The sequence below is a fragment of the Canis lupus genome, chromosome 3 (assembly GCF_048164855.1).
Source record: "Canis lupus baileyi chromosome 3, mCanLup2.hap1, whole genome shotgun sequence".
Taxonomy (NCBI): domain Eukaryota; kingdom Metazoa; phylum Chordata; class Mammalia; order Carnivora; family Canidae; genus Canis; species Canis lupus.
The window spans coordinates 56,299,224-56,327,101 of record NC_132840.1 but is presented as its reverse complement, the minus strand read 5'-3'; the positions used below and the strand labels follow the sequence as shown (position 1 = coordinate 56,327,101).

At 57.1% G+C, this 27,878-nt stretch overlaps 1 protein-coding gene, 1 long non-coding RNA gene and 1 other non-coding gene across 23 annotated transcripts in view; 2 read left to right on the top strand and 1 right to left on the bottom strand.

The window, feature by feature from the left end:
- Window positions 1–3,556, bottom strand: part of LOC140630685 (uncharacterized) — a 27,782-nt gene extending 24,226 nt beyond the window's left edge. The window contains exons 1-2 of the long non-coding RNA XR_012028424.1: window positions 3,463–3,556; window positions 1,514–1,612 (exon numbers count right to left, since the gene is read on the bottom strand). This is a non-coding gene — a long non-coding RNA (uncharacterized lncRNA). The remainder of the gene's footprint in view (window positions 1–1,513; window positions 1,613–3,462) is intronic.
- CHD3 (chromodomain helicase DNA binding protein 3) lies at window positions 3,067–27,878 on the top strand. Of its 21 annotated transcripts, XM_072821297.1 has the most exons (41): window positions 6,398–6,873; window positions 7,158–7,216; window positions 8,032–8,144; window positions 8,630–8,800; window positions 9,009–9,133; window positions 10,355–10,638; window positions 10,877–11,007; window positions 11,159–11,309; window positions 11,474–11,667; window positions 12,002–12,232; window positions 12,402–12,605; window positions 12,937–13,148; window positions 14,252–14,383; window positions 14,762–14,861; window positions 15,274–15,465; window positions 15,595–15,795; window positions 16,141–16,305; window positions 16,524–16,645; window positions 16,796–16,969; window positions 17,077–17,218; window positions 17,450–17,581; window positions 18,140–18,257; window positions 18,433–18,557; window positions 18,715–18,946; window positions 19,174–19,340; window positions 19,759–19,936; window positions 20,333–20,398; window positions 20,859–20,944; window positions 21,045–21,178; window positions 21,690–21,834; window positions 22,033–22,222; window positions 22,305–22,423; window positions 22,518–22,653; window positions 22,767–22,868; window positions 23,036–23,167; window positions 23,593–23,701; window positions 23,881–24,013; window positions 24,261–24,502; window positions 25,569–25,732; window positions 25,985–26,111; window positions 26,598–27,878. In XM_072821297.1, the coding sequence occupies exons 2-41, from the start codon at window positions 7,192–7,194 to the stop codon at window positions 26,836–26,838; spliced, it is 6,147 nt and encodes a 2,048-aa protein (XP_072677398.1). In that variant the 5' UTR covers window positions 6,398–6,873; window positions 7,158–7,191; the 3' UTR covers window positions 26,839–27,878. The 21 variants fall into 21 exon arrangements, with proteins under 21 accessions (XP_072677383.1, XP_072677389.1, XP_072677384.1 ...); XM_072821282.1 differs by lacking the exons at window positions 6,398–6,873; window positions 7,158–7,216 and adding an exon at window positions 3,067–3,366 and having other exon boundaries at window positions 9,012–9,133; XM_072821288.1 differs by lacking the exons at window positions 6,398–6,873; window positions 7,158–7,216 and adding an exon at window positions 3,067–3,366 and having other exon boundaries at window positions 11,171–11,309; window positions 11,492–11,667.
- LOC140631323 (small Cajal body-specific RNA 21) lies at window positions 21,329–21,469 on the top strand. The gene has a single exon (XR_012028959.1).

The following is a 27,878-nucleotide window of genomic DNA, read 5'->3' as shown; positions in this document are numbered from 1 at the left end:
TGGAAGGTAGACAAACCAAGAGACGGGGGCTAAAAAAGTGACAGAGACAGGCAGGCGGGGAGACAGATGGCTGGAGAGAGAGTGGTGGGCAAACAGCCAGAGAAGCAGACAGACAACCGAGAAAGAGGCTGCCAGCCAGTCAGGGAGGAGCAGACAGGCAGGCAGGCAAACATCATAACAGGAGCAAGCAGGTAGGGAGGCAGGCGGGAACAACGACCCAACAAGGGGAAATGGAGAGGTCGTCGGAAAGGAAAGAGGCCAGGCGAGGGCAGGCCAGGCGGGCAGAGGGGGGCCCTGGACCAGAGGGGGAAGGGAGCAAATGAGTAGATCCACATGCAAAGCACACTTAACAACATGACAAATGTTTGGACAGGCAGGCACACCTGCAGCTCCTGGCACACGTGGCGAGCGGGCCTGGGTGCTTGGCACCCAGGCAGGGGGTGCAGGGAGATGGGGCAGCTACGGTGCACACCAGTGTGTAGGCTGGCCCATATCCACGTGGGGACACTTCTCCCAGACAGACAGATACACACACACACACACACACACACACACACACACACACAGAAGGGCCAGAGAGAGGAGGGAGCCGGACACACACACACACACACACACACACACACACACACACACGAGGATGACACACATGGAGTCAGAGGCCGGAAAGAGAGAAGTAAACACAAACAAGACAGAGGTGGAAAGTCACTTGGAGGTGACAGAGCCTGAGAGTCCAGAGAATCGAAGGGATGGGAGTCCGTGTGTGTGTGGGGGGGGGTGAAGGGGGAATAAAATTACACGTACAGAGGAGCCCACGCACAGAAAGAGGAGGATACCCAGATGGCCTCGTACAAAGAGACCGGGCAAGGGAACAGACTGGAACAGAAGAGGGACAGGAGGTAGACTGAGCACACAGGAAGGACACAGGAGCCAAGACGGGAGACATCCAAAGGCCAGGTTAAGAAAAAGATGGACATCCACGCTCAATGAAGTGCATCAGTGTGCATGTGTGTAGGGGGGTGGCGTGTCAATAAAGAACATTCCAGCCTCCTAAGCAAACATTGGCATGGTATCCCCTGTCATTAATGCTTTCTGGTTGCTGCCTACCTACCCCTCAGGCCTGAGACGCTCTGGAGGACTGCGGGGCTGCCAGGCCGGGGCAGGGGGTTGGCAGCTACACTCCAGGGGGAGAGAAATAACCCAGGACAGAAAGGATGCCCTGGGGCAAGGACAGGCAAAAAGAGATGAAAAGAATGAAAGGAAGGTGGAGTTAGGAAAGGTGAGGACCAAAAAAAAAAAAAAGGTAGATCTGAGCTTTTCGCCTTCCCTCCTTTGCTAGCACTGCTCCAGAGGCAAGTTTTAGAGGACTTCACTGATGGAATCTCTGGACAGGAGAGCCACTTTTGGACTCCTCTCCAATCTTCCATCTGATTCCCGGCACCACTTCTAACATAAACACCGGGGTACAGTGAGAAATCCCAGGCAAGCCCAGTGGAAATGCCAGGGGGACCCCTACCTCTGTCTTCTCCTCAGTCCCAGATACTTTTGTATCTCACCGTGCCTCAGTTTCTTCCACTTTACCACTGTCGGAAGACCACGGAGACAGGGGAACGTACTGCAATGGGAGAAAAGAGGAGACAATTTCACAATTTTTCAGACTTGACTCCCCTTTATTCTAAAAATCTGTACTCCTGGCCCCCTAAATTCATTTCCCAAGTCAGATGAATTTTCTAGTCGAGGCAATCGGGGGAGGCGGGGTCGGGTAAGGGGGGAGCGAGTAAATCAGAAAAGAGTGCAGATAAAATTTACAACAATTATAAATCACTGAAAAGCCTGGGCAAAGGGGAGAATCAAACATGGACTCCTTTGAAGAAAAAAAAAAACCTCAATCATCGTATCTATTCATATCTCTTCCCCCCAAAAGTCACTAGGATTTCTGTCACTTTTTTTTAAAAGAAAGGGGGGAAAAATCCAGCCCCGTGCCTCACTTGGACGGTACGTACACAATTAAATGCGTTTTGACTCCAGCGAGGTATGTAGAAACAAGAGTTATATATAAACATATATTTCATCTTTTCCTTTTCAATGCCTGAAGGGGAAAAAAAAAAACCTTCACATCAAACCACTCCCTTCTGAAGTATTCAGAAAAAAAAAAAAAAAAGCTTTTCTTTAAGAGAAGGGAGGTGGGGAGGAAGAGACTAGTAAAGAAAAGAAAAATATTTAAATCTAGTTGGACTAGTATCTAACTAGTTAACCTTTAACAATTTATGCTGATGTCAGACTGAGCATGAGTACTGATTAATGCCCCCCCTCAAATATTTTTATGGGGGGGGAGTTAGAAAGAGCAGCCATTTTTGTTTTATGCAGAAACCCTTCGTGCCCCCCCAACGCGCACACTCACACACACTCACACACACACAGTACACAAGGAAAATATCTCTATTAATCTGTGCACTAATCAGTTATGAAAAAAGGGAGAAATTTGTGGGTTTCTGGGTAGAGGCTAGGAGATGGGGGTGTAACAGGGAGGAGAATGGGGGGGTGAAAACTGAAATATTAAGCCAGCCATTTTGTTTTAAAAGGGGATTTTTCCCCCCTCTCCCTTTCTTCATGGAGGGGGTGGCGGTGCTTGGGGGGGGGTTGTTTTAAAAATAATTTCAAGGCGGCCATCTTACTGCCTCAGCTCTGAGAAATATTTCTGAGCGCCCCCCTCAGAATTTAAATATATTTAAAGCAACGGAGAGGGGGGCAGAGAGAAGTCGAAAACTTTTATATATATATATATTTTTTAATCCCCCTTTCTCGTTCTCTTGGGAGGAAGGGGAGGGGGGGAAAGTCTCTCAATTTTTTCCAAGACAATTTTTGGGGGTGGTTCGGCCCCCCTCTTCAGCCGGCGGCCCCGAGGGGGGGTTCTGGAGGGGGGTGGCCCGGGGGTTTGGGGGGCTGGGGGAGGCGGTGGGGAGGAGGAGGAGGACGCCGCCGAGGAGGAGGAGGAGGAGGAGGAGGAGGAGGAGGAGGAGGAGGAGGTGGTGGTGGTAGCGGTGGGGGAGGCGGGCGGGCGGTGGGTGGGGGGGTGGTGGGGGGGCCAGAGCCACAGGATGGCTTCCCCTCTGAGGGACGAGGAGGAGGAGGAGGAGGAGATGGTGGTGTCGGAGGAGGAAGAAGAGGAGGAAGAAGAGGGCGACGAGGAGGAGGAGGAGGTGGAGGCGGCCGACGAGGACTACGAGGAGGACGACGACGAGGGAGTGCTCGGGCGCGGGCCGGGCCACGACCGGGGCCGCGACCGCCACAGCCCCCCCGGCTGCCACCTCTTCCCGCCGCCGCCGCCGCCGCCGCTGCCCCCGCCGCCGCCGCCGCCCCCGCCGCCAGGTAAGCGGCCGCCCCGAAGCTCTCCCCCCGCCCCCCACCCCCCGGCCCGAGCGGGAGCCGCGGGCGCGCGAGGCCGGCCGGGGGCGAGGCACCCACCGCGCGGCCGAGCCGAGGTGAATCCGGGGGCGCGGGGCGCCAGCGTCGGGCCCGGAGCCCCGGGCGGGCCGGGCCGGCGGGCGGCGGGCGGCGGCGGCGGCCGCGGGGCCAGGCCTCTTCCCCTCCCCCGCCGCACCCCTCCCCCGCCGCCGCCGCCGCAGCCGCCGCCACCGCCGCCGCCGTCGCCGCCGCCCGGGCTGGAGAGCGCTGGGCGCGAGCTGCGCGCGCGGACCGGGCCACTCGGTCGCGGCTTTCGGGGGAGGAGGAGGAGGAGATTTTTTTTTTTTTTACCCTCGGCTGGGAGGGGGTAGGCAGGAAACGGCCGCGGCGAAGCCAGGGCCCCCTCCCTGGCCGAGCGAGGGACCGCGGAGACCCTGGCGGCCGGACGGCGGCGTGGAGGAGGGGCGCGTGGGGGAGGGGCGGCCGCGCGGGCGCCCCTCGGGCTCCCGCCCGAGTGGGGTTGCACTGAGGTGACGGGGAGTTTCCGCGCGTGGAGCGGACCGCGGGCCTCACCGCCCCCCCTCAGGGGCGGGGGAGGCGGGGGTGGGGGTGGGGGCCAGCGTCCCTGGGACCCCCCACCTTCGGGAACCTGGGCGCCCGCCGACTCCCCGGGGCGCGCGGTGGCGCGTGGGGGAGAGGTCGCGTGAGCGCCTGCGGGCGGCGGGTGATGGGGGGCAGGTGGTGGCCGCACTCCACGCAGACCACTTCCTGGACTCACGCTTAATCCGCCTCAGGGCGCCCCCTCCCCCCCCCCCCGTCCTAATCGGGAGAGCACTCCTTGAAGGTTGGGGAGCGCGGGGAGAGTGTCTGTGACCAGATGCCCCCAACTCCACCCCCTTTATCAGCACCCTGCTCCAGGCTCTTTTGTGTCAAGTGCGAGCCCCCTCCCCCCCCCCCCCCCCGCCGTGTGACCCCGTCAGTCTGGGGTGGCCGAGCTGCCCAGCTGTGACTCTCACGTGGCTGCCATTCACTGTCACTCTCGCTGAAACCACCCGCACCTTGATCATGCCGGGGAATGGGGGGGCGTGCACTGCCCACCCAGCTGTTCTGCAGCTTGACCGTCACTCGGCACCCCTCCCCCGGGATGACAAGTCCTCTGGCGCTCTCTGGGCAGTTCCACCAGGGCTGGAAGGGACTGGGACAGCCTGCTGCCTGGAGTGGAGGGGGGGCGGCAGCAACGGCCCCCCTCAGACCACCCTCCTAATGCAGTGACTGCCGATCTTCTGGAGGACAGGGGAGCATCCTTACGGTGCTCGCATCTTTGGGGCTGGAAAGGGGACATCCACACCCCCAGGCCTCTGGGAGCCCTGTAGCACGAATGCATCAAACTTCAGGACGTCTATCTTTGTAAAACTGTCACATTGATCTGTGTGGCTTATGTGGCAACTGTTCCTGTTCGGTTGAGACAGCCTTTGAGGAGTATGGGGTACCTTCTTGGGGTGAGGGTGGTGGAGGGTACGTGTCTGATGGAAACGGGGACACCTCCCCTCCCCAAGCTTGTCTGAAAAAGAGAAAAGTTTTCAGAAAGTTATCCCAGAGAACCCACGAGGTTTCAGGAGGGAGGAGGAATAAAGGATGGTGGGGAGGGGGTGCCTGGAACCCAGCTGATGTGCTAAAAAGAGGGAGAGAAAGGATGTCAGGTTGTGTTGCCCCGCGGACAGTTCTCACCTATTTGTAGGGCCAACTTGGAATGTGGTGTTTATGCGTTTTTGGTCTGAGATTTGGGAATGTAAGAGAGGGGCATGAAAGAATCTGAGGTCGAGGTTGGGTCTTTTGTGTCAGTCCTCCCTCCCCACTTCCCCTCTGCTCTCTCAACAGCCCAGAAGAAACGTCAAATGTTTTTAAAAAAATTTGTATCTGAAATGAAAACCCACCTCCTCCCTCTTCCAGGGCGATCGTACCCCCCCTCCCCCAGTCTTGAGGCCCTCCCAAGTCAACAGAGTGACCCAGATGCACTACCCCCCCCCCCGGACTTTCTGAGGCAAAACTTTGAGAAAAATATTTTTGGTCCGCTCGTTATTTCTGTCTACCTAGGTGTGGGCAAAATAAGCCTCCTAGAAGGAAATGTGTGCGGGCTGCCCTCCCTCATCCTTCTCCAGAATATGAATTCGCACATATTAGAGGTCTATTGTTTTTCATCCTGACTGCTTTGATTCTCACCATTTTGTTTTACATTCTTACCCAAGACCAATTTTATCCCTCCCCCCCTTCTCGGCTCCTTACGTTGTAAAACGTTTAAAATAATAGCACTCATGTTGGTGGGGGAAGGGAGCAGGAAGCCAAAAACTCATTTCTTCTCCCTCCCCCTTCTGGCAAGTCTCGAGAAATAATATAACATAATATATAGATGTGATTCCTTGGGGGTGGGGGTGGGGAATGATTGTGGGTGGTGCGGAAAATTCTGGTAGTTTCTTTGCAAAAGGTCTGAAAATACAAACCCACCCCCTGCCTGCAGTACGCATGTGCAGCAGACCTATTATGGTGGTGCGTGGTGGGGGAGGGAGGGGAATTTGAGAAAAAATAAATATATGTGTGAGAGATTGATGGTGAGATTAGAGGGAGAGCGGGGCGGGCGGGAGGCGCGGCCTGGGCCCGGCTCCGCCCGCCTCTCCCCCGCCCGCAGCCCGGCGCGCCAGGCCCCGCCCCCGCCGCGCACCGCCCCCCCCGCCCCCGCCCGCTTCCCGGGATCCGAGCCGGGGTGTGGGAGAGTCTGGGCGCCGGGCCAGCATTGAGTGGCTGCTGAGACCGAGGTTGGGACTTGGATTTGCTTTATTGCCCTGCCTTTCCCTTCGCCGCCGCCGCCGGCCTCCCGACTTCGGGAGCCTCCTGCGGGGCGGGGAGTGGAGAGCGGGGCGGACCGGCGGCGAGGTCCCGGGGTTAGGTGCCCCACCCCCAGAGGGGCGGGTGGCCGCGCCGGCCTGTTCCCTGACGCGGAGCCAGCGGGCCTGCCCCTGCCGCCGCCCTAGTGGCCTCCCGTTCCCATGTTCACATTAAGCGACGTCCCGGGGTTTGGGGAGAGCTGGCTGCTGGCCGGGGACCGAGGAGGGTGCCGGGGGAAGGGTGCGGGGTGGGGGAGCATGGCGTCTTTCTGACTTCCTACTCCAGCCCGCACGCTCTTTGCACGCCCTGGGGCCTGCTGCACGCGCCCTCCCCCCCGCCTTCCGCACTCCGTCCTAGAGGGTGTTCCTGTACTCTGCAGAGGACACAGGATGCTGGAGTTCTGAGGGCAGGTAGCGCCGAGGAAGGAGACGCCCGGAACCGCAGGCAGTGGAAGCAAGCCGTGTTAATTGTGGCTAATTTTCCCTTGGCTGTTATGGGCCGAAGGATTGCGTGTCCTAGAGCAAGGGGCTGGGCCCGCCCCGGCTTTCCTCCTGCACAGCTGCCTCTGCCTGAGCAGGACAGGTCTGGCTGGTTAGTCTAGTGCCCGCTGGGGCATGGTGGGGGTGAGGGGAGAGGCCAAGCAGGGCCCTAGATGTGTGGCATCTGTGTCTTCCCCAGACTGGCAGGGGCCCGTGTGGAAAGGGGGGCCTGGGAACACATCAGGGAAGCTCAGGCCCCTGACAGACATCTGGGGAGAAAGCCAGACACCTAGTCCTGCTGAAGGGTACAGGCTGTCCTCTGGATTTGTGCTCAGGACTGTGTGTGCATGCTTGTGCATCTGACAATGTGTGTGCTGGGTGTGTCTTTGTCTCCAGCTTTGTTTGGGTCTCCCACACCGCCTGTGTATGAATGGGACTAAATTTGGACACGAAGGGTAAGACAAAGGGTCAAAGGGTCGTGCCCCTGAGTTCTCAAAAGGAGCAGGGATATGGAAATAGATTTGAGGGAAAGTTCCAGGCTACTTGGGAAGAGGAGGAACGTTTAGGTAATTGTGGAGACTGCTCCCCATAGTATTAGGGTGTTATGGAGGAGCCAGCCGCTGTGGTCCTGTGGGCAAGATGTGAAAATGACTGGCAAGGACTTCTTTTCCTCCAGGGCTGTGTTGGGGTGACAGGAGGCTTGGCAATCGTCTGAGGAAGTATAAATAGAGGCCTCCCTCGTGGCAGAAAGGATGTGAGGGCCCCGGGTGTTAGTGTGAGATCCCAGGTGTCCACCTTTGGCTCTCCCTTCTCAGCATCTGGCTTAGGGAGCTGCCAGCTTGTGTCTCCCCACTCCAAGTGCTGGGGTCAGGCCAGGCCAGCAGCTGGGCATGGCTTCCCCAGTTCCTGGGCAGGATGCCAGCTGGCTAAGTGAGGGGGAAGGCAGGAGGAGCCCTGGCGGCGATTGAAAGGACCTGCCACAGTCAGAGCCCATGGCCTAGAGCCTGCTCCCTTGTTAGTAGGAGGAGAGAGGGGGGAGTGGTTTGGCTACTCTTCCCTTCTGACCCCTGACCTCCCATTCAGAACCCAAGGATCCCAGAGTACTCGAAACACTCTGTGTTTGCACCCAGTGAAGGGCTGTGAGGTTTGCAGGAGTTAATGCCTGAGTTCCTAGAGAGTGGGAACAGAAAAGGTGAGGAGGGGGAGGTCTAGGGGCCGCTGAGTCAGGGAACCTGGAAACTTAGTTTCTCTGGTGCTCTCTGCTCCAAAGATAAGGATGACATTCGACTGCTGCCTTCAGCTTTGGGTGTGAAGAAGAGAAAACGAGGACCCAAGAAGCAGAAGGAGAACAAGCCAGGAAAACCCCGAAAACGCAAGAAGCTTGTAAGTGTTAAAGACTCCTGTCTCCACAGTAAGGCTCAGCAGACCCTTTCCCAGGGACCAGGAGTTTTCTCAGGTCCTATTATTTCAAGGGTGGAGGAGGGGAATCTGGAAATCAGGGAGGCCTGACATCGTCTCCCCTCTGGCTGGCCTGTGGCTCCTGGATCTGGGACCCTAACCTCACTCACCATGACCCCGGAAAGAGCCCCTCTGTGCACATGACTCGCCCTAGCAAGCAGGCTCCAGGGGGCAGACTGTATGTGTTCAGAGACAAGCAGCCCTTTGTCTCCTTGGCAGTTTGCTTAGTTCCGCGTGCCTCAGTTTCCTTATCTGAAAAAAAAAAAAAAAAAACTAGGTAAAAATAGATGAGCTACTATCTCCAGAGAATTGTTGTGAAGATTGAAAGGGGTAATACATGTTATCGGCTAAGAATGGTTCCTGGCACATGGTCGGACTGAAGAAATGTTATTTTTATTTCTGTCCCTTAGGACAGTGAGGAGGAATTTGGCTCTGAGCGAGATGAGTACCGGGAGAAGTCAGAGAGTGGAGGCAGCGAATATGGAACTGGACCAGGTCGGAAACGGAGGCGGAAGCACAGGGAAAAAAAGGAGAAGAAGACAAAGCGGCGGAAAAAAGGGGAGGGAGATGGGGGACAAAAGGTGAGTGGAATTAGTGTAGGGAGGACACATCAATCCCTGAAGAGGGAGGGAGTGAGGGCCCCAAGGAGGGGTGCTCAGTGGAGCGGCAGTGAAGGGAGAATCAGCTGGAGAGCACAGCTGGAAGCTCTGGGTAGGTAGGGAGGCATGTGGGGGAGACCCCCACTGAAGCCCCCCCGCTGAAAGCCCCATGAACCCTGGTCTCTTGCAGCAGGTAGAACAGAAGTCGTCAGCCACTCTGCTTCTGACCTGGGGCCTGGAGGACGTGGAACATGTGTTCTCTGAGGAGGATTACCACACACTTACCAACTACAAAGCCTTTAGCCAGTTCATGAGGTGCGGTAGGACTGGTGGGCGCCTGCGAGCAGATGCTTTACTTTAGGGGTGGTGGGGGGAGTGGCATGAGAGCCCCTCTGGAATCCAATAAAAAGCTCAGACATTGCTCCCCAGAGAAATGCACAGCACAGGCACACACAACTGTGCACACACCTTCGGAGAATTTCTGGACTCCAGAGGATCTAGGGACCCGACCCCATCAGGAGCCCTTCCCAATGGCTGGGGGTGGAGGGTGGAGGGTCCTAACTCCAGTGCTAGGTTCAAAAGCCCAAGAGATGGCAGACCCCGAGGGCCCGTGGCCCTTCCCCTGCGTGACTTCTCTCTAGACCAAAGCTGCAAGTTCAGTGTTGCCCAACTTCCTTTGCTCTGTTATCAAGCCCTCTGTCCCTTGCTTAGGACCCTGTGGCCGCGAGGCGCATGGCCTGCTGGCTGAGGAGGCTGAGCTTCAGTGACTCCCTGAGTAGAATAAGCCAGAGTGGAGATGCCTGTTGGGGAGCAGGTGCTTTAGGTAGCAGCGGTCTTGCTGCCGTCTTGGGGCAGGTGACTTCTTTGCTTTGCAGTTTTCGAATCTGCAAAATAGATGTAGTCGTGGTGTGTCCCTCAGTCACAGTGTGTCCCTCCCTCCCTTAGGGGTCTTGTGGAGATTTGCTGGGGTAAGCAGAGCCCTGTGTGCTCAGGGCCTGTCCCCTAGTGTGTGTTCCATGCCTGGTAGCTTTCGTTGGTGTCTTTGATGCTCTGTCTCTCCTGCCTCGCTGCTAAGGGCAGGGCTCTTGTGAGCACTGTGGTTCCGTGTTGTCCCGGGAGTTTAACACCCTGCCACAGAGCAGAACCGGCGCAGCCCGTCAGGCTCCAAGTACGGGAACCCTTCACCAGGGCCCGTGGAACTTACTAGAAAAATGCAGAGAATCCTAGCAGCTTGCAATGTTCTCATGAAGATGAAATGAGACCTAACCTGTGTTTAAAAATCTCACAAACTAAAACGTTCAAAGCATTTTTATTTATGTCGTTTTATCTCTGTTTTATTTGTTTCACATTTGCGGTTTCTTTTTCTTGTTTTTTTTGTATAATTTTTTTCTCTCTCCGGCTCTGTATCTGTTTACCTTCAAAGTGCCGTCGTTCCTAACGGATGTGTCCTCAGCACCCAGACTTAGCCAGTGAGGGACAGAGAAGTATTCACGGAGCATCTGTGAAGGTCCTGCGTCTTTGCTTCTGTGTTCACAGGCCCCTGATTGCAAAGAAGAATCCTAAGATCCCAATGTCTAAGATGATGACCATCCTTGGGGCCAAATGGAGAGAGTTCAGTGCCAACAACCCCTTCAAGGGGTCGGCAGCTGCTGTGGCGGCGGCGGCGGCAGCAGCGGCCGCAGCTGTGGCTGAGCAGGTGTCAGCTGCTGTGTCATCGGCTGCCCCAGTAGCACCTTCCGGACCCCCCACCCTCCCACCACCTCCTTCTGCTGATACCCAGCCCCCACCCATCCGAAGAGCCAAAACCAAAGAGGGCAAAGGTGAGAAAATCTCTGGTTAGAACAACTGTCGCCCCTGCTCTCTAAACCACACAATCTCAAGTTAGAGTCTAGAACTTTTTTTTGTCTTTGTAGCCGCGATTGTGGTAAAAGAAACGCTTCTTCCTAGAGGTCTCAGGGAAGCTGTAGCCCACAGAAGGGTCCAGAGGCCCCTATGACCTCTATGATTCCAGGATGTCATGATCTCTGCTATTTCTTTTTCACCCCTCTCCTCATTCAGGTCCAGGCCATAAAAGGCGGAGTAAGAGCCCCCGAGTGCCTGATGGACGCAAGAAGCTTCGGGGAAAGAAGATGGCACCGCTCAAAATCAAACTAGGGCTGCTAGGTGGCAAGAGGAAGAAGGGAGGCTCGGTGAGTGGCTCTTCCCCATCTACTAGGCACCCAGGGGTTGAGGGGGATGTTGGGCCAGGGGTCCGTGCGGGAAGCTGGAACGGGAGCCAGAGGCCCAGGGAGGGGAGTGGGATGAAGCTGGCCTCCCTGACCGCCACGGGGCTACGGGCAGTATGTCTTGCAGAGTGATGAGGGCCCTGAACCAGAGGCCGAGGAGTCAGATCTGGACAGCGGGAGCGTCCACAGCGCCTCAGGCCGGCCTGACGGCCCTGTCCGCACCAAAAAGCTCAAGAGAGGGCGGCCAGGAAGGAAGAAGAGGAAAGGTAGGGAGTGCCAGCCACATGTGACCTGGTGGTCTGGCCTCCCCTCATTCCTTGGGGGCCCCTCTTATTTTCCCCTCTGACTGCTTTGTTCAGTCCTTTTCTTTTCCATCATCTCTCTCTCACTGTCTTTCTCTGCCATGTGCCTCCACTGGTGTATATGACAGTCCTGGGCTGTCCCACAGTGGCCGGGGAGGAGGAGGTTGATGGCTACGAGACGGATCATCAGGATTACTGTGAGGTGTGCCAGCAGGGTGGGGAAATTATTCTGTGTGACACCTGCCCTCGTGCCTACCACCTTGTCTGCCTCGATCCTGAGCTGGACCGGGCTCCTGAGGGCAAATGGAGCTGCCCCCACTGTGTGAGTACCTGGTGCCCCCGGAAACCCACTGGCCATTTCCTGTGCTGGCTCACTGTCCTCCACCTGCCCCCTATCCCCCACCTGCCCCCTGAAGCCTGGCCTTCTCGGTGGCTGGTGTGTATGGGTCTATGTTCTTGGCTCCTCTGCCCACCCCCGCCCCATCCCCTTTGGCTCTCATCATCATTTTTGGAAACAGAGGTGTCCCGTTCCCTCGTTCCTGCCCGTCTCCTTTGTGCATCTAGGGTTTAGGTGTCCTGTCGCTGTCCCCATCTCCTGGTCTCACTGCCCGTCTCCTTCCCTTCATGTATCTCTATGTCTGGCCTTGGCCTCCCAGGAGAAGGAGGGGGTACAGTGGGAGGCCAAGGAGGAGGAGGAAGAGTATGAAGAGGGAGAGGAAGAAGGGGAGAAGGAGGAGGAAGATGACCACATGGAGTACTGCCGCGTGTGCAAGGATGGGGGCGAGCTCCTGTGCTGTGATGCATGTATTTCTTCATACCACATTCACTGTCTGAACCCGCCCCTGCCCGACATCCCCAATGGGGAGTGGCTGTGTCCCCGGTGCACGGTGAGTGGCCCCTTCCTGCGGTGTTACCTGGCTTCCCCAACTCACCCCATACCTGGGACCCACTCATCCAGCTCCATCCTTCTCTCTCGCCCCATCAGTGGGCTGTTGCCTCCCTTGGGGGGGACCACGGTCCTCCTCCCCTAATGATGCACTTTTCTGCCTCCCGCAGTGCCCTGTACTGAAGGGCCGTGTGCAGAAGATCCTGCACTGGCGGTGGGGGGAGCCACCCGTGTCTGTGCCAGCACCCCAGCAGGCGGACGGGAACCCTGATGCCCCACCGCCCCGTCCTCTTCAAGGCCGCTCAGAGCGCGAGTTCTTCGTCAAGTGGGTGGGGCTGTCCTACTGGCACTGCTCCTGGGCCAAGGAGCTTCAGGTACCAGGCCCCTTTGTGCCTCCCTGTGACCCTACCTACCACTCTTCTCGCTTGTCTCCTGTGGCTCCTGTGTTCCAGACCCTGTGCTCGTCCTCACTTCCGGTCTCCGCCCTCACACCCTCCCTCCTTCGTTCACCTCCAGTCCTTTTTCCAGCAGCCTCCCTCAGCTTTCTTCCTCTATCACACCATATTCCCTGCTTCCTTTTGCTTGTGACGAGCTCGCCCAGGTCACTTTGGGTGTCTTATCCCCCACCACTGCCCCTGTGGCCTGTCCCCATCCCCTTGAGTCCTTTCTGACCATCTCTCTCCCTCCCCTCCTGTGCCCCTTCAGTTGGAGATCTTCCACTTGGTAATGTACCGAAACTACCAGCGAAAGAATGACATGGATGAGCCCCCGCCCCTGGACTACGGCTCCGGTGAGGACGACGGGAAGAGCGATAAACGCAAGGTGAAGGACCCGCACTACGCGGAGATGGAAGAGAAGTACTATCGCTTTGGCATCAAGCCGGAGTGGATGACCGTCCACCGCATCATCAACCACAGGTGAGCCTTGGCCGTGGGCACGGCTTCCTGGGCTAGGCCATTCTGGGGCTGGCAGCAACAGCCCCACGTAGGTGTGTGTCCATGAGCCCGGCACCTGCTCCACCTGCGTAACTCCTGCCTGCCCGCCAGCCCTCCTTGGGCTTGGCTCCTTTGGGAGGGTTGAGAGAATCCAGGAGCAGAGTCCAGCCATTGCCTTTAATCTGAGGACACATGACGCTGGGTATAATGGGGTGTGAAAGCAAATATGAAAAATGCAGTTCAACCAGGCCAGTGTTTGCAGTGGTTCTTCCATTGTGGCCCTTGTCACAGCGTGATGGCTCTCTGTGCGTGTATTCCCGTTTCGTTGCTGCCATGCACGGCAGAACGTGAGCCCCATGAGAATAGGGTCGGTGGTCTGTTTGGTTCACAACTGCTGAATCACCGCCGTCTGGAATAGTGCCTCACACCTAATGGCTGTTTGGTTAATACTAATTAGACGAACACATGGTAAGAAGCCCAGGGATATTTTCTCATTGTTGATTTTTTTTTTTTTTTTAAGATTTTATTTGAGGGACGCGTGGATGGCTCAGTAGTTGAGCATCTGCCTTTGGCTCAGGTCGTGATCCCCGAGTCCTGGGATCGAGTCCCACATCAGGCTTTCTGCGTGGAGCCTGCTTCTCCCTCTGCTTGTGTCTCTGCTTTGCCTCTCTTTGTCTTTCACTAATGAATAAATAAAATCTTTAAAAAAAAAAAAAGATCTTATTTACTGATTTACTAGAGATGCAGAGACATAGGCAGAGGGAGAAGCAGGCTCCCTGTGGGGAGCCTGATGGAGGACTTGATCCCAGGACCCCGAGATCACGACCTGAGCCAAAGGCAGATGTTCAGCCACTGAGCTACCCAGGCGTCCCTGATCATTGATTTTTTAAGCAGCTGTCCTGAAAAGGGTAGGGTGGTACTCTAGCCATCCTGAATTCCCTCCCAGGGGCCCACTGTGGTTAATTCACTAATAACAAAGGCTCCGTGTTTGCCTGTGATTGCGTTTGGTAAGATTTCTTTCTACTTGCATATAGTTCATGTTCTTTTTCTCTTCCTGCTCCTTCTCTCTGTTTTCTGCCCTACAGTGTGGATAAAAAGGGGAATTACCACTATCTAGTGAAATGGAGGGACTTGCCCTATGACCAGTCCACGTGGGAGGAGGATGAAATGAATATCCCTGAATATGAAGACCATAAGCAGAGCTACTGGAGACACCGGTGAGGGAGCCAGGTTGAGAGGTGGAGGGGATGCTGAGGGCAGGGGGTGCAAAAGCTACCCCTCTAGGATAAGAAGAGGTCCACTCCAGACAGACCCAACCTGGAATTGAGGGCAGTGGGAGCCGGCTCTAGCTGTCTGGGCTGGGACTGACAAAGAGGCAGTGTGAAGACTTCCAGCCAGAGCTGTGGGGAAGAGGATGCTGAGGATGAGGAGGGTCACCTCTAGAGGTGAAAATCAAGCAGTGAGGATAAAGAGCCTGGGAGAAAGGAAATGTGAGAGAATCAAGCTTACGGGAAGCAGGAGGTGGGTCTGGAGTGGGTTCAGGAGAAAGCAAGGTCCTGAGGAGCAGGCCTCACTCAGACCTGCTCTTTTCCCAGAGAACTGATTATGGGGGAGGACCCCGCCCAGCCCCGCAAGTACAAGAAGAAGAAGAAGGAGCTGCAGGGAGATGGACCTCCCAGCTCTCCTACTAATGACGTAAGTCCTCTCTCTTGGCCTCTCTCCCATTTCTAGAAGTGTGGTGATTGAAGATTTCCCAGGGGCTACTGACAGGGCTTGCCTGAGTCTCAGCAGCCTCCCGAACAGTATCCAGCCATGCCTCGAGAGCAGCTAGGAACTCTGGCAAAGGAACCGGAGAGCAGCTAGGAGTAGCAGCAGACGGGGCTCTGGCATCCCCAGCTCCCTTCCTCATGCTGCTGCTGCTGTCCTGTCTGGCTTTAAGGAACTGGGGGCGGGGGAATGAAGATGAGAATCTTCCTGAGCTTAGGCCTCGTGGAGGGAACTGTGGCCCAGCTTGAGATCAGTGCCAGGGAGGCAGGCAGAGGAGACCTAGGACCAGAGGAGCCCAGATGTTCATTCCCCTGAGTGTCCTGCCTTCTCGACTCCACAGCCTACGGTGAAATATGAGACTCAGCCACGGTTTATCACAGCCACGGGAGGCACACTGCACATGTATCAGCTGGAAGGCTTGAACTGGCTGCGCTTCTCCTGGGCCCAGGGAACTGACACCATCCTGGCTGATGAGATGGGACTGGGCAAGACCATACAGACCATCGTCTTCCTCTACTCACTCTATAAGGAGGTGTGGGGGGCTGGGGGCCCTAAGGGGAGCAGCTAGGCTCAGGCCTGACTGGCTCGGGGGAATGTGAGGGTGGAGGCTGACAGCCTCGAACCCTGACTGATGGCCACCCCACCCCCGCCCAATTCCCAGGGCCACACAAAGGGTCCCTTCCTGGTGAGCGCCCCTCTCTCTACCATCATTAACTGGGAGCGGGAGTTCCAGATGTGGGCACCTAAGTTCTATGTGGTGACGTACACGGGTGACAAGGACAGCCGCGCCATCATTCGAGAGAACGAGTTTTCCTTTGAAGATAATGCTATCAAGGGTGGCAAGAAAGCTTTTAAGATGAAGGTAGGCCCCTCAATCTTGTCTTCTCCGAGACCCCAACATCTTACTTCTTTGCCCCCTGACCAGCATTTCAGTTTCTCTGTTCCCCACTGGCCTCTCCCCGTCTTCCACCCAACGACACGCCCTGCTGTCTTGTCCTGGAGGCACTGCAGGTCCTCTGAGGAATGTACACTTAAGTCCCTAGTGGATGGTGTGGTAGGGGTTGGGGGGCTCATGTTCTGTAATCCCCACCTGGACACCAAGTAGCGGGACAGGGTTCCTGGCTCCCTTTGGCAATCTCAGTCAGGAAGGGGGGTGTCGGGGAAAGAACCAGGGTGGAAGTCTAGGTGCGTGGGTGTCGGGTGGCAGCCCGGCGGACAGTGGCTGTGTTGGCAGAGGGAGGCGCAGGTGAAGTTCCACGTTCTTCTGACATCGTATGAGCTGATCACCATCGATCAGGCGGCCCTTGGCTCCATCCGCTGGGCCTGCCTCGTGGTGGATGAAGCCCATCGGCTCAAGAATAACCAGTCCAAGGTGAGTGAGATCCCCAGACCTTGGAGTCTTGCCCTGCTCCTGAGAAAGGAAGGTTCTGGACTTTGTGCAGTCCAGAAGGAGTGAAGTGCAGGTTGGGAAAGAGGGAGGACTAGCGATTTGGGGCCTTTATCCCAAAGGGAACAGGAAAAGGCAGATACCGTGGTCCAGCCGCTTGCCACTAACGGGACCGTTCTGCCTTTCTTTGCCCCAATTTCTAGTTTTTCAGGGTCCTTAATGGCTACAAGATAGATCATAAGTTGCTGCTGACAGGGACTCCGTTGCAGAATAATCTGGAGGAGCTCTTCCATCTGCTGAACTTCCTCACCCCAGAGAGGTTTAAGTAAGTGCCCCACCAGGGTGGGAGATGCAGGGTGGAGGGGCTGAGAACCTGAGTGGGCAGAGGGTTCCTCCAAGTGAGGAAGGGAGCCCCAGGCCAGGGGAAAAACACCCCGACAGCCTGTTCAGTTCCTTATCTCCTCCCGGCTGCCAGCAACCTGGAAGGCTTCCTGGAGGAATTTGCCGACATATCCAAAGAAGACCAGATTAAGAAACTGCACGATTTGCTGGGGCCGCACATGCTGCGGAGGCTCAAGGCTGATGTCTTCAAGAACATGCCAGCCAAGACAGAGCTCATTGTTCGGGTGGAGCTGAGCCCCATGCAGAAGTGAGATGAGAGCAGGGTGACCTGGACTGGGGGCTTGGTTGGGGGTGCAGTGGCCTCATCACCACTTCCTTTCTCTGTCTCTTCTGCGCCCCCACCCTGGTCTTTAGGAAATACTACAAGTACATCCTGACTCGGAACTTTGAGGCCTTGAATTCGCGAGGTGGTGGGAACCAAGTGTCGCTGCTCAACATCATGATGGATCTTAAGAAGTGCTGCAACCACCCCTACCTCTTCCCCGTGGCTGCTATGGTGATGCATGAGCTGGGGGCTTCCGCTGTGCTGCTCTCTGAAAATGGGGGGTGGGAGGAGCCGAGGCAGGCATGGAGCTGGGCAGGGGGCAGGGGTCTAGGCATGGGATCCCCCAGACGAGTGGGCAGTTAAAAGGACTGGAGGCTGGGTTTCGGCTCCTGGCTTTCTGGGCTTGGTCCAAACATGGGGGTGCATTCTCTGACCCTCTCCTCTCTGCTCTCTTCTTTGCAGGAGTCCCCCAAACTCCCCAGTGGGGCCTATGAAGGTGGGGCACTTATTAAGGCATCTGGCAAGCTAATGCTCCTGCAGAAGATGCTCCGCAAGCTGAAGGAGCAAGGACACAGAGTCCTCATCTTCTCTCAGGTGACCTGTACCCCTCACCTTGTGTCGCCCCTGGGGCCAGGCCCTTCCCTGTTTCTGTGGCTGCCGTGGTGTGAGAGGTCAAGTGGTGGCAGTCTTGAGAGGTTCTGGGCGGGCGGACCCCCATTATTAGTTAAAGTCATGGGAGGTTGCAGGCCAGCTTCTTGGAAATGGCCAGCAGGGCAAGGGTGAGCCACTCCACGTGTAATCACGTGTCGCCTGAGGGTGGCCTGTGGGACCCTTCCTGTTTCTTAACCACGGGAGAGAGAGGAGGGCTCAGAGCTCTTGGAAATCTGAGGAAAGCCACACAGACAATTTCGTAAAGTTTCAGGGCATTTGGAGATGTCCCTGAAACATTCTCATAGGTCTCAGAAGAGAACCTCTGCTTTAGGAGAAGTGACCCTAAGTCAAGCGAGTGTGATAAGAGTGTGGGGTGAGGAGGGGGAGCAGCACTGGGGAGGCATGGCATCTGAGGACGGTGGTGAGATAGATGGTCAGTACAGACTGGGCCTGTCCCACTGCCTCGTCATTCCAGAGAACTCTGTGGTTCTCTCTCTCTAGATGACCAAGATGTTGGACCTGCTAGAAGACTTTCTAGACTACGAAGGGTACAAGTATGAGCGCATCGACGGTGGCATCACAGGCGCTCTGAGGCAGGAGGCTATCGATCGGTTCAATGGTGAGGACGAGAGGCCCTGGTCCCTGCTGGGTGTGCAAGGCCCGAGCCACTTGTGCTAGGTCCCCTGGTACAGGAGGATATGTGCCTCCTAGCTTCTGAGTTGGTGACATGGTTGTCGGTCAGGGTGTCTGGTACCAGCTGCACAGAACCATTGCATAATCTTGTCCCCTCCTAGCTCCCGGGGCGCAGCAGTTCTGCTTCCTGCTGTCCACCCGAGCTGGAGGCCTGGGCATCAATCTGGCCACTGCTGACACGGTCATCATCTTCGATTCTGACTGGAATCCCCATAACGACATCCAGGTGGGAGCTCACCTCCGAAAGCCCGTGTACCAATTAGCAGGGAGACGTGGGTTCACAGTGGAGGGAGTTGTGTTCCGGGGGGTAGAAGAGCCTCCTTTCCCCAGCACGTGGGCCGCATGTCCCCTGGTCCATCCCCACTTCTTCCTTTTCCCCGCAGGCCTTCAGCCGCGCTCATCGGATCGGCCAGGCCAACAAGGTGATGATTTACCGGTTTGTGACCCGTGCATCCGTGGAAGAGCGAATCACGCAAGTAGCCAAGAGGAAGATGATGCTGACGCATCTGGTGGTACGGCCTGGGCTAGGCTCCAAGGCGGGCTCCATGTCCAAGCAGGAGCTGGATGACATCCTCAAATTTGGCACTGAGGAGCTGTTCAAGGATGAAAACGAGGGTGAGAACCTGCTCTCCTGGACACACTTCTTTCAGAAGCTCCAGAATAAAAACTTTCCCGTGCGGCCCTCGGGGGAAAGGGGGTCTCTTCTCTTGCGTGGATGTTTGGAAGCCCCAACACGTGTCCGTGGACTCCCTGGGGAAGGGCCTTCTCCCCCAGACCTCTGTCCAGTTGCGCCAGATTCTGGTTGGAACTCAGAGTCCCCTCTCATTCCCTATCTCCACCAGGCGAGAACAAGGAGGAGGACAGCAGTGTTATTCACTATGACAACGAGGCCATCGCTCGGCTGTTGGACCGGAACCAGGATGCAACAGAGGACACAGACGTGCAGAACATGAACGAGTATCTTAGCTCCTTCAAGGTGGCCCAGTATGTGGTGCGGGAGGAAGACAAGGTGAGAGACTGGGGACCAGATGCTCTATCCTGGACCACCTCAGAACAGTGTCCTTTTGTTGGACCTCGAGGGGCGAGGATCCCTCTTTGTTCTCATTTTTGACCCTATCTCTTACTATAGCACCCAACAAAAGGCAGTAAGGGTCTGATAGGTGAAACCAGGCTTTAAGGAGAACCTAAGTAGGTGCCTAGGAGTCAGAGTGGGAGGGATGTGGAAGGTGCTAGAGGAGGGTTCCAGGGAAGATTCAGGGAGCAGAGAGGAGAAGCACGTTGCAGGTAAGAGGCAAGGAAGATGGGCCACATCCAGAATATTCACGCAGCCTTGATGAGACCGGGCAGCAGGGGAGTTGGAATTTGGTTGTGGTGAGAGCACCGGGTGGCAGAGGGAAGTTGCCAGCATGTGTTGTGCTGCCTTCCAGATTGAGGAGATCGAACGGGAGATCATCAAGCAGGAGGAGAATGTGGACCCCGACTACTGGGAGAAGCTCTTGAGGCATCACTATGAGCAGCAGCAGGAGGACCTGGCCCGGAACCTGGGCAAAGGCAAGCGGGTTCGCAAACAGGTCAACTACAACGATGCTGCTCAGGAGGACCAAGGTGAGGACTGCCCAAGAGGGAGGATCAGGAAAGGCAGGAGTGCTGACAGGGAGCCTGGAGCCTGGAGGGCGTTTCAAGGGAAAGAGGGAGGCCTAGGGGTCAGGGCCTTTCCTGCTGAGGGGGAAGGAGCTGCCTGGAGGCTGGAGGGGCTCGCAGGTGGTTTCAGCCGGCTGGTGGCTGCAGAGGGGGGCCCGCTGGACACCCAGGGTCCTCACTTGGCACAAGATGTGTGGGGGTCGGGAGGTGCCCAGGGACCAGGTGAGTGACGAGTGGGCCCTGTGCAGGGTATGTGGCCCTGGAGTCTGACGGCATCCCCAGGAGGCCTCCAGGCAGGAAGGGCCCCTGTGTGGGCTTAGCGCAGGAGCTGTCCCTGACCATTGAGCCGTCTCCCCACAGATAACCAGTCCGAATACTCAGTGGGATCAGAGGAAGAAGACGAAGACTTTGATGAACGTCCAGAAGGTGACATCTGATTTTCTCATTTTCAGAGGAAGAGCTATAGCTCTTCCCATTCGCCTCACGACATCTGTTTCATCTGCTTTTCTACAGACAAGTGCTTTTGTGTAGATGAGCTAAAGGTCACAGATAAGCTAAAAGTGCAAGACATACGTAATTTCTCTACTGTTAAAACTTGGAGTGTAGGATTACACAGGCTTAGTTGCCTAGAGGAAAATCGAGAGTTTATGTTTTACATCCTCACGGGCTGGTCTTGGTACTAGTGCTTTTAACGGGACCGGCTTCTCCTAGATCTGCTCGGTTGCTAGGTCAGAAAGTGCTTGAAAGAAAATTAGAAGTGGCTCAGATGTGACCCAGGCCTTTCCCGGGTTCTGCTTCCTGGGGGCGTGGGGTGCAGAGAAGGACTGAGGGTTGAGGGAGATGGGGCCCCCCACTAACCAGGCCAATCCCCCCCACACAAACCCAGGGCGTCGACAGTCAAAGAGGCAGCTCCGGAATGAGAAGGATAAACCACTGCCTCCGCTGCTGGCTCGAGTCGGGGGCAATATCGAGGTGGGAGCTGGGCTCAGGCCCCCGTGTGTCCCCTGGGGGGGCCCAGCAGAGAGATCCCAGGACACTGATGGCTCATGCCCTCCCCCACCCCACTCCACAGGTGCTGGGCTTTAACACCCGGCAGCGGAAGGCCTTCCTCAATGCAGTGATGCGCTGGGGGATGCCCCCACAGGATGCCTTCACCACACAGTGGCTGGTGCGGGACCTGAGGGGAAAGACAGAGAAGGAGTTCAAGTAAGTGTGGGTGCCTCAGGCCCAGCTGGCCAGAGGGGATGGGAGGGAGCCTTGGGTCTTCCTGTCTTGTGCTCGCTCGGCCACCACATGATGTGACCTTACTCAACTGATCACCGTGCTCCTGGCCACATGGCACTGTGGGGCATCACATGGCTTGGTTTCCTGGGGCGTGGGCTCAGTGCGCCCCATGTCCCCTCAGCCGAGCCTAGAGCACAGAGGCCTGGTCCCCCTACTACGGGAGAGGCGCTGGAGATAGGAGCCCTGCCCTGGACCTGTCCTGGCCTCACATTTCCTCGGCCCGGAGCCAGTGGACAGGATGATGTGCTGACTGATGGGGCCTGGCAGCCGAGGGCCTTGGAGATGCGGGGAGTGGGGGGGCTGAAGTGGGAGTGGGGATGTGGAGGGTTCATCCCTAGGAGGAGCCATGGAGGCACCTGCGGAGTTGAAGGGTTGAGGGCTTCGGTAGGCCCTGTGCTCCCTCCTAACCTGTATTCTGCCCCATGCCTGTCAGGGCCTACGTGTCTCTGTTCATGCGCCATCTCTGTGAGCCCGGGGCAGACGGCTCTGAAACATTTGCTGACGGCGTTCCTCGGGAGGGCCTGAGTCGCCAGCAAGTGCTGACCCGAATTGGAGTCATGTCTCTTGTCAAGAAGAAGGTATCCATCTCTCTGGCCTGCGTCAGACTGGCCACCTAGTCCCTGTCCCCCCTCTGCCTAGCACTGCTCAGTTCTGGAATCAGGCTTGCGGGAGAGGGGACACAAGACTGAGCTTCCTGTATGTCCACTGCCTGCAGCCGACCTGCCCCCCTCAGGGCCCGCAGCTGACCCATCCTTATGCCCCCCTGTCCCCCTCAGGTACAGGAGTTTGAACACATCAATGGGCGCTGGTCGATGCCTGAGCTGATGCCTGATCCCAGTGCCGACTCTAAGCGCTCCTCTAGAGCCTCCTCTCCTACCAAAACGTCTCCCACCACCCCTGAGGCCTCTGCCACCAACAGTCCTTGCACTTCTAAACCTGGTAACAAGGAGCAGGATGACAGGAGAGGTGGGGCTGGGGTCAGTGCCCTGCAAACATAGACAGGAGTCAGGGTGGGTCTTTCTGCTTACTCATTCTGCCTCCCCCGCAGCTACTCCAGCTCCAAGTGAGAAGGGAGACGGCTCGAGGACACCTCTTGAAAAGGATGAAGTGGAAAACCAGGAGGAGAAGCCTGAGAAGAACAGAACTGGGGAGAAGATAGAGACAGAGGTTTGTGGCTCCCTGACTCCCTGGGAGGGGAGAGAGTGAAGGCCGGGTGCTTGGGATCCCTATGCCCCATCCTAACTCCACGGTCATCTTCTAGGCCGATGCCCCTAGCCCAGCCCCATCACTTGGGGAGCGGCTGGAGCCAAGGAAGATTTCTCTAGAGGAGGAGGTGCCAGGAGTGCCTGGAGAAATGGAGCCTGAGCCTGGGTACCGGGGGGACAGAGAGAAGTCAGGTGGGTGCATGGGCTTAGGGACGATGAGGGGCTTAGGATCCAGCATTTCCCTCTTCTGGGGTCAGGGGATGAGGGTGACATCCTCCCTTCCTGTCCCCCACCCCCTCCCACAGCCACAGAGTCGACGCCAGGAGAGAGGGGGGAGGAGAAGCCGTTGGATGGACAGGAGCACAGGGAGAGGCCGGAGGGGGAAACAGGGGATTTGGGCAAGCGAGGTAATGGGTGGAAGCACTGGGTCCCCGAGGGAATTGGGAGGTGGAGTCTGGGGGCGCAGACGCCTGGGTTCTGGGGGGTAGTTGTTCGAGGGACAGTCCAGTACAGGGTAGTCTTCGGGGTGGGCAGAGGCTGGCGGCAGATGTGAGCTCTGCCTCGTCTGTCCTAGCAGAAGATGTGAAAGGGGACCGGGAGCTGCGACCTGGCCCTCCCCGGGACGAGCCACGGCCCAATGGGCGGCGCGAGGAGAAGGCAGAGAAGCCTCGGTTCATGTTCAATATCGCAGATGGAGGCTTCACAGGTGGGGGCCCCTTGCTGGGCTGTGCTCGCCCCCCTGGGCTCCTCACTTGAGGTGGGCTCCTCACTTGAGGTGTGCTCCCCCTCCTGAGTCTTCTTGCTCTGCCTGAGGCCTTCTGCTGCCTTCCATCCAAGTAGCTGCCCTTGGAGCACCGCCTGCTGTGTTGCCTCCAATCCCTCCCCGGCCTGCAGGCCTCCATGGCCGCACCCCTACCTCCAGAGCGTCTTTTATCCCCCCTTTATTCCTAGTTCGAGCTAGAACCTTATTTGTAACCACTTTGCTCCTCACCCTGAACCTAACCTTTCCCTTTTCTCCTAAAGAGTCCTTGGTCCTCTCCCACTGTTCAGGTCCCTCATCTCTGCCCATCTGTTGAGCTGGCAGTGGTTCCCAAACTCCTGACAGCCCTCCCCCTGTGGTCCGCTTTTCAGAGCTTCACACGCTGTGGCAGAATGAGGAACGGGCAGCTATTTCCTCAGGAAAACTCAATGAGATCTGGCACCGAAGACATGACTATTGGCTTCTGGCTGGGATTGTCCTGTATCCTTTGATACAAACACAAGAAAGAAGTGGTTTTCTTAACCTGGAACGGGGATGAGTCCACACCCAGGGAAGGGGGAGTCGTGCCTCACTCGGGAGATCGAGTCAGGAGGAAGTGTTTATGGCACAGTGTAAAATTCTCCTATTAAATTCCTTGACGTTTCCTTCCTGCGTCGCAGCCATGGCTATGCACGGTGGCAGGACATCCAGAATGATGCTCAGTTTGCCATTATCAATGAGCCATTTAAAACTGAAGCCAATAAGGGGAACTTTCTGGAGATGAAAAATAAGTTCCTGGCCCGGAGATTCAAGGTGGGGATCAGAGAGAGGAGGAACAGCGTTGAGGTGGAGAGCTTGGGTCAGAGGTGGGACCAGGGGTGGTTGGAATGGAGGGAAGGTGCCTGAGGCCAAGAGCGGGGTGTACCCTGTGTCTGGGATGGTGTAGGTTGAGGTCTGTGCTAGGTCCACCCTTAGGATGGGCGGGCAGGGAGGGCAGTATGGGTCTTGGGCCCCCACGGCTGGCAGATGCCCGCACTCACCCCCACCCCCGTGCCCTCAGCTCCTGGAGCAGGCGCTGGTGATCGAGGAGCAGCTTCGGCGGGCGGCCTACCTGAACCTATCGCAAGAGCCGGCGCACCCCGCCATGGCCCTCCACGCCCGCTTCGCCGAGGCCGAATGCCTGGCCGAGAGCCACCAGCACCTCTCCAAGGAGTCGCTGGCGGGGAACAAGCCGGCCAACGCCGTCCTGCACAAGGGTAAGGGCCGCGGCGGCCCCGCGCGGGGGAGGGCCCACAACGCTGCGTAAGTCTTCACCCCGCACCCCTCAAAATCTTCCCACCCTTCTGACCCCTTTCCCTCTGAACCACCCCCCTCTGACCCCACCCCAACCCAACCCACCCGGCCACCCCGTGGTTTTTAGCCTCTTGGGTTTGTGCAAGGCTGCCCTTGTCTGTACCTAAGAGTGTTCATGCCAGTGCCCGGTAGAGGGACCTTCCCCCCCGCCTTCCCCAGACTCCGTGAGACTGTGCCACGTCCCCTCCACAGGGCGGAACTTCGTTGACCCACACGCCTGCCATACTGCTAGTAGCACCCTCTCCGGGGCCGTGGCCTGTGTATAGACCCCTCCTAGATCCTTACCCCCATCCTGCAAATCACATCCCCCCATCTCACTTGCCCCACCAGGCAGAAACTACCCCCCATCTCACCCCTGTGACCCTACCCCCTGAAACTTCCCTGTGATCCCCAACCCTTCCTCCCAAACCCTCTTATCCTGATGATGATAGATTGATCTCCAGAGCCCTCTAATGACCTAATCCTGTCTGACTAGTGACTTGACTCCCGGCCCCTTTGATTCCTGTTCTAATTCCCTGAATCTGTGATGCTGACCATCTAACCTCCCTCCCCCTCACATATTAAAACCCTGACTCCTGGAATCTTTGACACCACTTACCTCCTCCCACATCTCCTATTTCCTCCCCATCATCCCCACCCCCTAAACGTCACTCTGGCAATATGGGATGTTCTGACAACTCCCCGCCCCATGTCTCCCAATGTCCCCCCCGCCTCCCGTGTCCTGTCCTGTCCTCTTTCTCTGTTTATCCTTTGCTCATCTGGTCTCTGCCTCTTCACCTGCCTCTTCTTTCTCCCCCCTCTGCCCCGAGTCACTCTTTCTGCCTCCTTCTGGCATTTTCTTGGCCTCTGGTTCTTTGACATCTGTGTGCTCCTCTCTCTCCTCTCTCTCTCTTTTTCTCTCTCTCTCTCCTTTTCTGACTGTGTCTGTCCATCTGACTCCTTTTCTTTTCCTGGCTCCATCTCTCCTTTTCCCTGTCTTTCTCTTGCCCTTCTTTCTCTGTGGCCCGGGCCCCAGTTCTGAACCAGCTGGAGGAGTTGCTGAGCGACATGAAGGCGGACGTGACCCGCCTGCCAGCCACGCTGTCCCGAATCCCCCCCATCGCAGCCCGCCTTCAGATGTCCGAGCGCAGCATTCTCAGCCGGCTGGCCAGCAAGGGCACGGAGCCTCACCCCACACCGGTAACCCTCCTCCCCCTAACTCTAGTTGTCCCTGAAAGTCCTCCTTCTATACACACATGCATGTGCACGCCCACACACATTCCCAGCACCTTAGTGTGGAGACTTGCTCCGACACACTCCTTACCATCCAGTGTCCCTGCCTGTACATTACAGTCGTGGTAGTTCTGGAGCCTGGCCCCAGTTTCCCCTAAGTTTCTTCCTCTCACAGACTCTGGAGCCTCTGATGTGGGCCTCCTCTCTTCTCTCTTCCAGGCCTTTCCCCCGGGGCCCTACGCTACACCTCCGGGATACGGGGCGGCCTTCAGCGCCGCACCCGTCGGGGCCCTGGCCGCCGCAGGCGCCAACTACAGCCAGATGCCTGCCGGGTCCTTCATCACAGGTCAGGTGATGACTTCCCACTCTCTGCCTTTCCCAGCTCTCTTTTCCAAGCTTCAGCCCCGCTCAGCCACCCTTTATCTTTCCAGCCTATGTCACTTCCTTATAAGCATCCACGGTTCTAGGGAACAGAGTTGTTCTGGGCTTTGTTCTTCGCAGCCTTGACTTCTCTACCATTCTCATCATCCAAAATGCCCCAAGGGTGTCAGTGGCTGTATGGCTGGTACCTTTTTCCTAAGCCTCCTCCGTCTGGGTTGCCCCAGGAAAGAGAATATGAGATCAGGAGGGGGGTATGGTGAGAGTTGGCACGTGGGGTCTATCACAGGCACAGGGGGACCCTCAGGGAGAGGGGTTCATCCTGGTCTTCCCACTCCTGCTACCCCGGGAACGGAAAAGTGGCAGGAGACAACCTAGCAGTACTACGCTATGCACAGGAGGTGATGTTTAGGAGTGAGTCAGGGATTCACTTCCTTACTCCCTTCCCTAACAGCCGCCACCAACGGCCCTCCAGTGCTGGTGAAGAAGGAGAAGGAAATGGTGGGGGCATTGGTGTCAGACGGGCTGGATCGGAAGGAGCCCCGAGCCGGGGAGGTGATCTGTATAGACGACTGACTGGATCCCAGGCCTGCCCATCGCCCAGACCCCGTGCCCGAGGTCGACCTCCAGCTCAGGCTCTGGGACCTGCTGCCAATCCTCCACCTTCCCCACCCCATGGGCCACCTCTGGGCTAGGAGCCCCTCTGCCCCTCTCTACAACTCCTCTTTTCGGGAAGGGCCCCTTGTCTCTCTCCACTCCCGTGCACCTTTCCCACCACGCTTTGAAGCCTGTGCTGGTGAGAAGAGGTCTGGGTGGGGGGTGGTGAGCAGGGTCTTCCAAGTATCTTTATCCCCCACACCAAACACACACAGCTTCCCAGTAAGTGGTTGTGGAGGGAGGAAAGCGGTGGAGCCTCCCCCGGTCTCTACTCCTGCAATACGAGCTCCATCTACAGCTGAGCTCCATCTACAGCCCTGGGGGATTAGCCTGGCCTGGACCTTAGGAACTTGGGGCAAAGAGCTTTGAAGAGAGGAGGGGGGACTTCAGAGAGGGAGGAAGGGAAGAAGAGGGGTGGCTGCATGTTTCCTTCCCCTTACCTCTTCCCAAAAGGAGGGAGGAGCAGTTATAAGGGAGGGAGTCGGTTGCTGTTCAGCCTCCGAATAAAGGCGCCATTCACTGGCTCAGTTACCTCCTGCGTACCGGCATCTTGTGTTGGGACTCTTCCCTCTCCCTAGGGACCAAGGACCACCACCACCACCACCCCGCCCCCAAGAGAGTGATGGTTGGGTGATACTCCCTCAAGCCAAAGAGGAGCTCCTCAATCTGTTCTAGGGACCGGGTAACCTAGAAAGGGTGGGAGAAAACGTACAGGCCAGATGTGGGGGAACCCCAGCTCTGGGGCTCAGGTTCTGGGAGCACTTCTACCCTACCCCCGCCTCCCTCCCCGCCAAGGCCTAGATACTGACTGAATTTTGAATGGACCAGGCAGGGAGGCCTAGCTGGGGGACTCCCTTGCCTTTGGGACCAGAACAAAGTAGTGGAGGGCAGGCTGGGGAGACGTGGGCACGTCCTCCTCCCCAGGAGGGGCTGGGGAGAGTGGCAGTTTGCATGGCGAACCCCCCACTTCCCCTCCGCTGCCCCTTTCCCGGTCTCTTGGCACCCACTCCTGGGCTGTCCCAATTCCCTCTTCTGTATCAGGTGTATTGGTTGTACATATAAATTATACTTTCCTTTC

Excerpts from the sequence above, each read along its gene's own strand:
- CHD3 (XM_072821280.1), top strand. The coding sequence starts at position 3,096 with ATGGCTTCCCCTCTGAGGGACGAGGAGGAGGAGGAGGAGGAGATGGTG. Across the intron at positions 20,945-21,044 it reads GAGTCGGGGGCAATATCGAG|GTGCTGGGCTTTAACACCCG; the intron begins GTGGGAGCTGGG and ends CCCACTCCACAG. Across the intron at positions 24,014-24,260 it reads TCCTGGCCCGGAGATTCAAG|CTCCTGGAGCAGGCGCTGGT; the intron begins GTGGGGATCAGA and ends CCGTGCCCTCAG.